The 13,631-nt window shown below is 34.9% G+C and overlaps 1 protein-coding gene across 6 annotated transcripts in view; it reads right to left on the reverse strand.

Annotated features, from left to right (window-relative positions):
- SPATA5 (spermatogenesis associated 5) overlaps positions 1-13,631 on the reverse strand; it is a 351,116-nt gene that overhangs the window by 263,231 nt on the left and 74,254 nt on the right. For all 6 annotated transcript variants that reach the window (XR_003125408.3, XM_025420546.3, XM_025420547.3 and 3 more), the window contains exon 12: positions 1,420-1,473. Coding sequence is in view for 5 of the 6 variants with exons in the window: in XM_025420546.3 (XP_025276331.1) it covers positions 1,420-1,473 (54 nt within the window). In the remaining variant the exon portion in view is untranslated. The remainder of the gene's footprint in view (positions 1-1,419; positions 1,474-13,631) is intronic.

The raw sequence follows: 13,631 nt of genomic DNA on the forward strand, positions 1-13,631 counted from the left end.
GACATTAGGCGGGTAACTTTACTTCTCTAAACTTCAATTTCCACATCTAGAAAATGGAGATAATGATAGATTTTTGCCTCAGAAGATTATTTTAAGAACTGAGTAAAAAAAAAGAATGCAAAGCATTTAGCACATTGCCTGGAATAGTAAGAGCTCAGTAAATGACAGCTATTATTAACGATCATAAACACGTTTTAAAGAAAAACCATAAGCATGTAAAATCAGTTATAGCTGAGCATATAAAATACCCATAAACCCAAAAGCCACTGCTCATTTCTCTGAAGATCTTGAGGGAAAGTAATGGCTGATGTAAAGCCAGGACAAGAAAAATAACCAAACTCCGAAAGCACATAGACTGATTAGACCAGAATTCAGACTATCAATACGGACTGGCGTGGTAGCCATAGGGAAAGAAAAAGTCAGCACAGGCAGAAAGAAATTCAAATGTGTGTTATCTGTAATGTAGGCCCCCATTTTCTTGTCACAAGGATAATGACATAAAAATAAAAAACAGTTATTGGAACATTAATATTAATAAACATTGTCTTTTTCTTATTTTAATCAATGGTGCTGTTGTTTCCTACACTTATCTACAATTACCATTGCCTACATTTTAAAGAAAAAAAAAATAGGTCAAAAAGTAACTTAGGATTTTTTTCTTAGATGAAAAAATGAGTATTCCAATCTCTAATACTCTTGGGTTGGTACCCAGGTATTCACAATTGGAGACCATTCATTCCATTGCTGTTTGCGTGTTCTTGTCCTCGCTTAGCTTCTGTAAGAATACAGGGTGTCTGTGTGAGACAAGCCAAACTCTGCTTAAGAAAGCCAAGACTTGTGGTCAAATTGCTGTAGTTACCCAACTCCAAATGCCCTGATTTTGCATGAATTTATCAGTTGTGCAGCTCCCACAATATGAATGAGTGGCCTATTAATTAGGTGCTGGCTTTAAATCTTAGAAGAGGGGGATGCATTGTCTAAATAACCAGGCAAAGGTAAAATAATTTATAAAAGGAGGATACAGTAAAACTTTCATATACTAAGCTAATTTGATTTAAAGGACTACAGAATTTAAAGGGTTTAAATTTCATTCTGAGATCAAGCATTCCTTGTAAGTACAAGTGTTTTGTTTTTTTGTTTGTTTGTTTGTTTTACTGAAATGGTGGCAGTTGTTAAATCTTTATTTGGTGAAACTAAAGGCCTGTAGTATGAAGATGTTTAAAGTAAAAAACAAAGTACTGTAGATGTTCAAAGTTACATTTTTAAATAATAAAATAGTATTTGCCTGAAGAAAAAACATACCACTAGAATTTGATTTGGAAATTTCAGAATCTGTAACCCAAAACAAAATGGAAACCATACAGGACAGAAGGGTAGTTCCTCTATGCAGAGTCCCACTTCAAGGCATAATTATCTTACCTCTCTAACTGCTCTTTCAGATTCACCAACATATTTATTCATTAATTCAGGCCCCTGCACAAAAAGAAAATAACTGTTCAATGTCTTTATAAATGCAATGATAGGTATGTCTATGAAAGAGAAAATGAATCCACAAATGAAGAAAAAGAGGGGAAAAAAATCTGCTCTTAATTAAACTGGCTCCTTTAGAAAACTTTATTTTCATTGGGTGTTATTTATGCCTTAAATACTTAAGCCATTCTATATACCAAAAACTACACATCCATGCAAAGGAAAGGCTGTAACAACATAATAATTTAACTTCTTCTTCATCTGTCTACCTATTGATGCATATTTTTACTACATATCAGGCATGGAGCTAGGCAATGAAGATAGAACAGCCTAATTTGGAAGACTAATAAAGAGATACCGCATCCATGTTTTCCCAGGTCTAATCAGTGGTCAGTTCTGAGTAGGTTTACATGTCATTTTGTCTCCCAGTCCACTAGATCAATATCCCCATCTGACAAGAAACAAGAACTCAGAGCCATTCTTTTTATGACTCCCTGATAATACCAGAAAATGGAATGGAAATCAGGTAATCCATGGTACCTGATCCACCTGATCCTTGAGTGTTTCCTTTATAAATGCCACTCTGGAGCTCTCTGCTCTCACTTGACTTGGATACGTAGATACTGACTGAATGAATCTGCAGGGCCAAATATGCTCTTCTCAGTTAATTTAAATTAGTACAGTGAGAAAAAGTTCCCACAGTTGAGAAAGATATTTGGCATATAGAACAAACTCTATACCAGTATCTGAAGGGAATAGTTACAGTACTCAGGGCAATAGGGTTTTTTGGTTTTATTTATTTTTTTATTTTAGGGGGCAGGGCAGAGACAGAGGGATATGGAGAGGAAGAATCTTAAGCAGGCTCCATATCCAGTGCATGAGCCCAACGCTGGGCTCAATCTCACAACCCTGAGATCATGATTGCAGCCGAAATCTAGGGCCAGATGTTTAACTGAATGAACTACACAGGCACCTCGTTTTGTTTTTAAATATCCCATGACTTTTGTCATGTGATGACTATGTATCATGAGAAAGTAGATAGGTAAGCAATAAAAAAAGCCTACTGTTTTTCACATAATATATACTTTATATATTAAAGAAAAAATATTAACATTCTAAAATGTTAAATGTTAAAAACAAACAAAAAAAAGTACATCTTTGAATCAGCAGTGATATGCAGTGTATAACTTGAAGACCAGCCACTTTTTTTTAAAGATTTTATTTATTTATTCATGAGAGACAGAGAGAGAGAGAGAGAGAGAGAGAGAGAGAGAGGCAGAGACACAGGCAGAGGGAGAAGCAGGCTCCATGCAGGGAGCCCGATGTGGGACTCGATCCTGGGACTCCAGGACCACACCATAGGTGAAGGCAGGCGCTAAACCGCTGAGCCACCCAGGGATCCCTAGACCAGCCACTTCTATAGGGATTTTCCTGTTGATGGCTAGTTAGTAAAAACTGATAGAATTATATTACTAGAAGTATAGAGATTTCATCCTGGACGCAAGAAGGGAAAAGAGATTTTCTATCAACTGTATGAGGTGCTGAGTGGCAGATTATCAGAAAGGAGATTCAGACCAGAGGCTGAATGAATAGATACTTTGGAGGTGAAAAGGATCATTGTCATTGTCACAGTGTGATGCTCTGCCTGAGGGTTAACAGTGTTGGTAGTTCTGAGATTTTGTTCTAAAGGAGTTACCTCCTCTGGCTGGAGGGGGGTTGAAAGGAACACAGATGGAGAAGTGGAAATCAGCATAGGGGTAGTGGTGGCAGCCACCTAACATGAGGTATTAGAGATTAATAAAGGTAAGGAGAACTTACTTCCCCAATGGAAGGGTGGCTCAACACGAGGTGTCACAGTTTGAGTGGAGTGAGGGCATTCCTGCAAGGTTTGGACAAGGGAATGATATGGAGAGTTCCCATAGAAGGGAGCAGAACAGCATGGAGTATTAATACTAAGCAGACTGAGAAAAATGTCCATGTGAGAAGGCAGCCCAGTACAATATTATAGAGAATACTGCAGCTCCAGTGGGGTAAGACAGGTGTCTTTATGGAAAGGTAGGGAGTGGGCAGGTGCATAGCATGAAAGATCATGGAGGGGCAGAACAGAATAAGGAAAGTAGTGAGGCAACAGAGTGTCACTTTTCTGGAGTAAGAAAAGTACACATGGGGAAGAGCAGCCCAGCAGAGTTTGCTAAAGTCAGTGGGATGAGGAGGGTGCAGTAAGAGGTGGGGAATGATGAGAAAGGAAGATGGTGGTATTACCCTGACAGATGAGCATGTTTGTTCTGGAAGAAAAGGAGCAGAGATAGTAAAGGGGAATTATATGTAGGAAGACTGATCAAATAAATAATTAAGGATAATAGTAGCCAGGTTTCTCACTATTAGAGGAGTTATAAATACATAAATAAAGAAAATGAGAATGAATTCTGCTGTATAGAATTGAAATTAGAATTATCAGTATAAATTCAAGATTTTCAATATATTTAGGTAAATAAATATAAAAACGTGTGCACAAATATGTACCTGTGTGTGTGTATTCCTGAGCTCTGTTTCCTGGGAGAACCTGAGAACAGCTCTACTTCAGTAACAATAAGCACACCTAGTACCTAGAGCTTGATTCTTAAATTCTAAAAACTTGGCTTCCAAATTCACCACTAAAAGGCAACAGGGCCTCTTAAAGAAATGGTAGATTCAAGGCTTGGGACAGGCAACATACAAAATGAGTCTGGAAATCTTGCTGCATAGATAGTAAGAAAGTGCTCAGAGAGATGGAAACCTGCCAAAAGCACACAAGAGCAAGGCTGAAAGAATGCCAAGCTGATACAACTAAGGCATCAATACAGATGTTAGCAAATGAATGATGATGCATTGAATAGCACAAGAATTTCCAAGTCCATGAAGATATAAATGAATATAATTAATTGAGACATTTGTTAAGGAACAGGATATTTATAAAGTAACTACCCACAAAGCAATATTAACTTCATGGAGTAAATTTACAATGGAGAAGCCTAGTAGATACCACCACAATCAAAGTTAACTGGGGGTTATTCTGTATGTTAGTAAATTGAACACCAATAAAAAATTAATTAAAAAAAAAAAAAAGTTAACATTATTAGCAACGGGACCATTTAAAATCAAGTGTCGGGATCCCTGGGTGGCGCAGTGGTTTAGCGCCTGCCTTTGGCCCGGGGCGTGATCCTGGAGACCCGGAATCGAATCCCATGTCAGGCTCCTGGTGCATGGAGCCTGCTTCTCCCTCTGCCTATGTCTCTGCCTCTCTCTCTCTCTCTCTGTGTGACTATTTAAATAAATAAAAATTAAAAAAAAATAAAAATAAAAAATAAAATCAAGTGTCACCTGATAGGAGGCAATGAGAAGAACAAAGCATTATTTCTATGAGAAAATCTGATTCTAATCATGAGTAAATATTAGAAAAAAACAAATTGAGAGATATTTTACACAATAACTGACCTATAATGTTCAAAAGTAAAGGAAAGAGTGAGGAACTGTTCCCAATTGAAGAAGACCTAAGAGACATGACCAATACAGCACATGATTATGGACAGTATAGGGACAAGTGACAAAAATTAAATGATAATAATTACGTTCTTTTCTAATTTGTGATTATATGACAGGATGTGCTTTTCATAGGTATGAAAGTATTCAGGGTGATAGAGCAATACAGTGGTAACTTATTCTCAAATGCATTAAGGGAAAAAAATTATTTGTGACCACTCTTGCAAACTTTCTATAAAGTTTAGAAGTTCAAAAAAAAGAAAAAAAAAAAACACAAACACCTTGATCCACAGACGGAAACATTAGAGTGGGACAGGTAAAAAAGATTCGATACACAAATACATATGCCTGAAGGAAAGGAGACAATCTTTAATACCATCTTTATATATTACCTCCACAATGGGTGCTTCAAAAATTTTGAAATATGATAGTATGGTAACAAATGAGTACATTAGAACACATAGAGAACAGGGTGGACATCGAGGATAAGAATAAGAAAAGAATAGGAAGAGAACCGCAACGTTCAGGCTGACAAAATCCAGCTGCTCCAAGGTTACTACCATTAGTTATGTTCACTTAGGATGAGTTATTTGATAGCATCAACACAAATCCTTAAGTAATGAGACAGTTTCATTTTTCTCTTTTATTAATCTAAGATGATGATTAAATTTTATATAACATTAAACAAAGTTAATTATGTTTCCCTAGCAAAGTCTCATCATTTATGTGTTTTCCTCTTTTCTTTATAAAAAATCTTTTCAAAATTATTTCAGAGTAACAGATTACACATAACCTAAAATATTAGTATTTATGGCTAATTAGGGGGCAGATGTATTAAAAACATAATTACGACATATTATAGAACGTCACCTAACATTTAAGGTACTTCTATATCTCTGACTAAAATCTATCAACAACCAGCGAACACCTAAATCATTGATAAGCAAACATGTCTTTAAGAAAACTTGCTTGGGACAGTGCTTTGATGACTATACTTTATAATTAGTATATCAACTCTTTAGTCATTAGTACCTAAAGTGTCTCCAAACAATCAGGTTTACACAATGAAATTGTTTTTAAGCTCATTTCTCCAAAAATGCTAGAGACTTCATGACTCTAATCTCATCACCAATGATTTAATTATCTTAATTTCTTAAATAATGCAACCCCAAATAGATTTAACTTCAATGAAGACAAAGGATGAAACAAACATTAGTTATACTGAAGCAGTATGTTCTCACTTTTTAAAAGATTTTGGAGAAATAGCAATGACTTAATACCAAATCAATTTTACAAGCTTGTTTCTATGACACACGTTAGACTACGTAATTAGAGAACAAAATTTAAAAAAAAAAAAAAAAGAAAAAAAGAAACAATATTTATACTTCCGGCCATCAGTGAGATAAATAAACTTGAAGGCATTTCCCCGAGTACTATGGAATCAAGAAGACAAAATATAGAGAGCCAAACAGTAAATATTTTAGGCTCTATGGGACACATACATCTTGTGTCACTTAATTTTCTTTTTTCTTTTTTTCTCATTAAAAATGTAAAATTCATAGTTAACTAACAGGTTAGATTAAAACAAGCTGCAGGCTGGATTTGGCTGTGTAATTTGCTGACCCCCGATCTAGATCAATCTCTCACAGTTTGAAATAGTCCATTTCTGTCAACAAGATAAAAAATCATCAAAAATGTTAACAACATGATTGGTGAGTACAAAGCTTATACATTAAAAGTATTAAGAAAACTGATTAAAAAAAAAAGAAAAGAAAAAGAAAACTGATCAAAACATTACGGAAAAAGATGATACTTTAAAAAGACATTTAGAAAAATCTTGTTATGTTTAAGGTGTTCATGCTCAATGACAGCAACTTCTAGGTATATATACCATAGAGAAACTCCTGTACATACACCAAAGGAGATATATACAAGTATATCACAGAAGCACTGTTTACAACCAAAAACAAATCCTAAACCTGGAACTCATTAATATAAAAATGGGTGAAATAGTTAGAGATATAAAATTCCAATTATAAAAAAAGCCATGGAGATAAAAAGTACAGCACACGGAATATAGTTAATATTGTAATAACAATATATGGTGACAGATGGTGACCATACTGTGGTGAGCACTAAGTAATATATAAGAATTGTTGAAACAATGTTGTACACTTGAAACTAGTATAACATTGTATGCCAATTACACTTCAATTAAAAAAACAGATAAATAAATTGCAGTGTCCTCATAAAATGGAGTATTAAACTATTAAAGTAAATGAATGGCCACACTAAGAAGACAGTTTGGAAGCACGGAAACCAGCAAGAAAGCTGTTGTTATGCAGTCAAAATGCACTGCCTTATATATTTATAACCAAGAGTAAGAGTTTTAATGTTTTGCCAAATTTTTAAAGATTATAGAACAGTTGTAATTTTTCCCATTTATCATTTTTGTATAGCTTCACCATGCATGATCATTTTTAGTCCTGCACTACAGTGCAAAACAATGTCTCCCAGTTCATAATATATAAAGCCAAATAAATGAAGCAGGTGCTATTCATCTGCAATATGATAAATCACACTTTTACCCATAGGAGACTATGGCAGTTAAGAAAATTAACGATAAAACAAGAATCAGAGACCACTCAATAAAACAAACTTTAGATAATTAGGAAAATGGGTTTTTGTTGGAGAGAAGGTCAGAGGGGGTAGAGGAAAAGGTGAGAAATTTTTATGTAGGATGTTATTCCATTTAGGGTAACTAATTAGGCAAGTGTGGCCTGATAATAATCAGAAAGAAAAATGTTGGCGTCACTATTGTTTCTAAGGTAATTATTATCATGCCAACCCTGTATTATTGTTATTATTCTTACAGCAACTCTCCATAAAAGTCAAGAACATGACATCAGAGAGTAATATAGTGAAGACATATCTTTATATTTAGGCAATATACACAATGCATAAACACCGCTTTCTAATTATCTGGTTTAACTGAAGGAAAGTAACTAGAGAATCTGGAGAAACAATTATTATTTTCCACAGATGATCTAAAAAAGATGACTTGAACATCAGTGTTGAAAAGTACAAGATTATGATCATTTTGTGATCTCTGAGAATACAATATCAATATTTTGCTACTAACAACAGAAAGATTAATGTTTTAAATATCTAATATACAGGCAAATAGACTTGGAATTTTGTTGAAATGTGAAAATATGGCATATAACCTCAACCAGTAAAGGTCTTTCCTCTACTACACAGAGGTAGGCTACAGGAAAACTGTAAATAAGAAACAAGGAGGTTGTTTTTCTTCAAAAAACAAAAAGAAAAAAAAAACAACAATAGATCGACACTCTAACTTAAGAATTTTGCACTATAAAGAAAATATGGGTTGAAATAATTCAAGTATTACTAACAGGTCATAGCAGTAATAAAAAAGACTTCTGTAGGGCCCTTAGAGAATACACGATGTTGCAGAAACAACATGAGAATGAATCTTTTTTTTTTTTTTTAAGATTTTATTTATTTATTCATGAGCAACAGAAAGAGGGAGACAGAGTCAGAGGGAGAAGCAGCCTCCCTGAGAAGCAGGGAGGCCAATGCGGCACTTGTTCCCAGGACCCTGGGGTCATGACCTGAGCCAAAGACATATGTTTAACCTACTGAGCCATTCAGGCACCCCATGCTGATGATTCTAACCTAGATGATTGGCCTACAAAATGCAACCCAGTAGCTACACTGATATGTTACAAGGGTTCAGAATTCTATAGGAAGTCAAGGCAACACCATAACCAAGCAAGGTCTATTTTGAGGTTAAAGTACAAATGGCCAAAAATCACTGTTGCAAAAGATTAAATTCAGTTTCAAAGATATTACATTTTATTTTAACAGAAAACTTAAGAAGGAGTCATAAGCTATCATGTATACTTTCTTGCTCCATTTGAGGCCAAATATATATCCAATTCTTAAAAACAGAAGGAAGTAGTAACTAGTGTCAACTAATTTCATAAAATCTTGCTAAAGGTTTCATATGTATTATCCACCACTGCTTACAACTCAGTTCTCTGAAATGGATACTCATTATCATAACTTTATTGGAAAAGTAACATGAAATGAAAAAAGTTTTATTAATTTGCACAAAGTCACACAACTTAATAAATGGTAGAACTGGCATACAATTCTCTTAACCATTACATCTGACGATTAGGAGAAATGCCCTAAAAGTTTAGCAATCAACAGGAACAAAGAATAAGCAACAGATTAGACTATAAGCATTATGTTAACTACTCAGAATGTCATTAGTGGAAGGGCTTTAGAGGTCATTTAAACTAACTTCCTTCACTTAAATCTTGAGGAAAACAAAACACAAAGAAGTTGAACAAAATGCCAAAAGCCCTAGCAAGGTTAAATGGCAGAAAATGATAAAAATGTAGAATTTTGATTCCCAGACTACTATTCTTCCTAGAAACTATGTCTTCTATTTTCTCCAAGCTCTTCTAAAAAAATAAAAAATAAATAAATAAATAAATAAATAAAAAGGAAGTGTGCCCTTAAGATTTCACAAGGTAGCAGCAATTCAAATTCAAAAGTATTTGTGGGAGGGGATCCCTGGGTGGCTCAGCAGGTGTAGTGCCTGCCTTGGGCCCAGGGCATGATCCTAGAGGGGAGTGGGGGAAGCATCGGGGATGAGTCCTGCATCAGGCTCCTTGCATGGAGCCTGCTTCTCCCTCTGCCTGGGTCTCTGCCTCTCTCTCTCTCTCTCTCTCTCTCTCTCTCTCTGTGTGTCTCTCATGAATAAATACATAAAATCTTTAAAAAAAAAAAAAAAGTGTTTGTGGGAGCAGAACAAGTGACAAGCACAGTGTACTTCTCAATAGATAGCTGCTAACATGAGTTAATAAGAAAATAAGAATTTAATTGATATTCATTATAAACAAGAAGCCATTTACATCAAAATATAATAAGGGTTAGGTAAGAATAGTATGGGCTATGAGTGCCACATCTGCTCATAAGTTTAACTCTTTATAAAAGTAACACATAAATCCATAGAATAGATAAGGTTGATGGGACTAGATAAGGTTATTTTTTTTCCAATTTTACTTACCAAGTAAGTAACTGTGGTATGTTAGCCCTGCCACATTTTACCTGCCCAGATAATGTGCTTCACTTCTCACAAGAATAACTACAAAAAATAAATTAAGTACCACAGCTAGGCTTATTTTGGAGTAATGTTATTTTTCATGTTTCCATGATTAAGATTTCAAGTGTTCAAGTTGACAAAATAACATAAATATATGTAAAGATATTTGTCCAGTTGTACTATTAATCCACTGAGAACTAAATCTGACTTATCTTTTACTGTTTCATGATTTTATACTCTATCAGTCACAAACTCATATAATATTTATGCCTCATGCAAAATTCTAAGGCAATTTTGCCCCTTTAATCAGTACTGGGTTTCTTCCAGTCTTCCCAAGGGCTTTTTAAATGTGTCTGACACCTGCCTGTTGCTTTTGGCTATTACAATTCAAACCAGGTTTTTATAAGTTCTAAAGTGTCTAGGGAAGGCAAGTTAACCTAAGTGTTAACTATGGTTAAATGTTATGGAATATACTCATAAAAACCTAAACTCACATGAGATAGAATTACATATATGTAATGTGAGTAAAGGATCTAGAAAATTAATAAGAAGTACAGCATCAGCACATACAAAGGTCAATTCGGGAAAGTATTTCAAAAGGTCTGAAACAGACATTAAGCATTAGGCAAGAAATGCCTTCGGCAAGTAAAAACCCTAAGAAGTGAGAGGGAATAGCAGAGAAGGAACAGAATTTAAGCTGTACCTCTCAAAAAAATACAACACAAATATTCCCCACAATTTATTTACTCAGGAAACAAAAATGACACACTTCAGAATTTGTACAGCAACACCATGATAAATATAATCCAGTGAGCTGTGTGAATGTAGACATGCCCACAGAAATTCCTTACATTATCGCCGACCACTCTAGTCACTCTCCAACTCCTTTACTAATACACAGAACTGCAAACGCTGGGTTTCAACTTCCATGCTTTCATCACTAGAAATGACCATTCTCATGAACTCCAAACTCATACTTAAAATGGTCTTTTGGATATATCTGCAATGTTATTCCAGGATTTCAAATTCCACATGTCTAAATCCCACTCTAGCATCTGCTCTCCCACCTCTAATCTGCTTCTCTTCCTCATGTGCTAACTCTTCCAAGAGTTAGGGCATTTCCATCTATCAGTCACTGAAAGTGAAAATTTTAATCACCTTTGACTTCTTTCTTTCTCATTTCTCACGTACAATTAATCATCAAGATTCTATATATTACCAACTTCATTATATCACTGATTTAGTCAAATGTCTCTCTCACTAAATATGAGTTGAGAGGCAGCAAGGAGCCCAGCAAATGCATTTTTTTTTTCATCAAATGCATTTTTGCTTAGCATGTACAGAAACAGAGAACATAGAACACACAGAAGGAACATTAGAAATAATCTGAGTTACACAACTGTTGCAATCGTAAAACATTTCAAATACTTTCTAAAGCATTATAGACATGAAATTGTAATATTTTGACTTCAATTAAATTTTATTCAAAAGAGATTGAAAAGAAGGAGAAAATGACTAATCTCTCAGCTGGAATCCATGAATAAAAAATTAAATCAACCCAACAATAAAATTTCTATTAAGTAAACTTCTTCAAAGTCTGAAAGTATTCTTCTCTTTTTAAATCTAAGTCTTCTAAGATTCCAAACGCTAAAAGTTTTGTTATTATAGTTCATATTATTGTCATTTTTTGCTTCTAGCCAAATATTATATAATATTTTCATGTCAAGGGATCTTTTGTATATAGCAATTTTATTGACTGATACAGGCCCAACTTAAAAAAAAAAATTATTAACATGCAGTTTTAACATACGATGTTACAACTTTAACATGTCAGCTCATATAGTGTATAAATAATGCCAAATTTAAGTAAAATGAATCTAACTTCTACATAATTTTGTGATACTGATAATGGCACATCATTCTATTTGTCCTAATAATCAATTACTATTAGTTACTCCCTAATAGCCATTCAAACAGTGATAAAACTAAGTATATATATATAATAATGATGCTAATAGCTGCCAATTTAAGCATATGAGGCACATAAGACAACACTAGTTAGAGAAGTCAAGGGAATTATTAAAGTTAAAAAAAAAGAAAAGGCCTTAAAGGAAATGAAATAGAAATTCAAAAGGTTTCAGAATCTAGATGAGCCCAAATGGCAATAAACCTATATAGAAGGAGAATAATGAGTTTGGGTCCACAAAGGCATGAATCTGGCCATAGTTCCTGGTGAGACTCTAAATTAGAAGCTGTATCCAAGGTGAAAGAAAAAATAACCAAAACACTAAAAGAAAGTATTCTTTATAATGTTGGGGTCTAGGGCCAGAACCAACACACTCCTTTATAGGCTTCAACTGAGAACTGCAGTGAAATAGGCAAGCTCAGGGAAGCCCCAAACCCAGATTCCCCAGCCAATTTCCTCTCGGGGCTTTCTTTTCCCAGGAACTTTCCACCAACAAAGGGATGATGAATAGGAACGAAGGTCTCCCCCAAAGCTGTCACCCAAGGAATTGACAATCTCCCCCATCTCTTTTCTCCTTCCATACATTTCACTCTTCCTATTCAGTGCAGTACAGAGTTATGAGCCAGGTTTTTTAACTTCAGTTACATTCATTAAAGGTCTGTACTATGTCTGGATCTGTGATACTGATCTTGAAACTCTTTTATTTAGCTAATAGACCTTTTCTGGTAAAGTTTAAGATTGACACAAGAATTAAGACTGAGTTCCTATATACACCACCCCTAAACCCCCATGGACGCTTAGTTTCCCCTATTATTAACATCATATATTAGTATAGTACCTTTATTATAATCAACTAATAATAATGTATCAATATTGATTCATAGACCACAGTTTATTCAGATTTCCTTTTTTTTTTTTAAGATTTATTTATTCATGAGAGACACAGAGAGAGAGAGAGAGAGAGAAAGAGAGAGAGAGAGAGAGAGAGAGAGAGAGGCAGAGACATAGGCAGAGGGAGAAGTATTCCATGCAGGGAGGGAGCCTGATGTGGAACTTGATCCTGCGTCTCCAGAATCATGCCCTGGGCTGAAGGCGGCACTAATCCGCTGGGCCACCAGGGCTGCCCCAAAGAACTCCTTAGTTTTTATCTAAGTCCTTTTTTCCCAGGATTTCACCCAAAAAACCATCATAACATTATATTTAGTTGTTATGTCTTTTTGGGCTCCTCTTTGCTGTGAGTTTCTCAGACTTCCCTTGTTTCTAATGGCCTTGACGGTTTCAGGAGTACTGGCCAGATATTTTATAAAATGTCTTACAATTTGGTTTTGCCTGATGTTTATCTCACAGTCAGACACAGATTATGAGTCTTTGGGAAGAAGAGCCCAGAAATCAAGTGCCATTCTTGCTACATCATATAACGGTACACACTATCAATGTGACTAGTTACTGAAGATTTTTTTTAAAAGATTTTTTTTATTTATTCATGAGACACACACAGAGAGAGGCAGAGACATAGGCAGAGGGAGAAGCAGGCTC

Source organism: Canis lupus, chromosome 19 (assembly GCF_003254725.2).
Source record: "Canis lupus dingo isolate Sandy chromosome 19, ASM325472v2, whole genome shotgun sequence".
Lineage (NCBI taxonomy): Eukaryota > Metazoa > Chordata > Mammalia > Carnivora > Canidae > Canis > Canis lupus.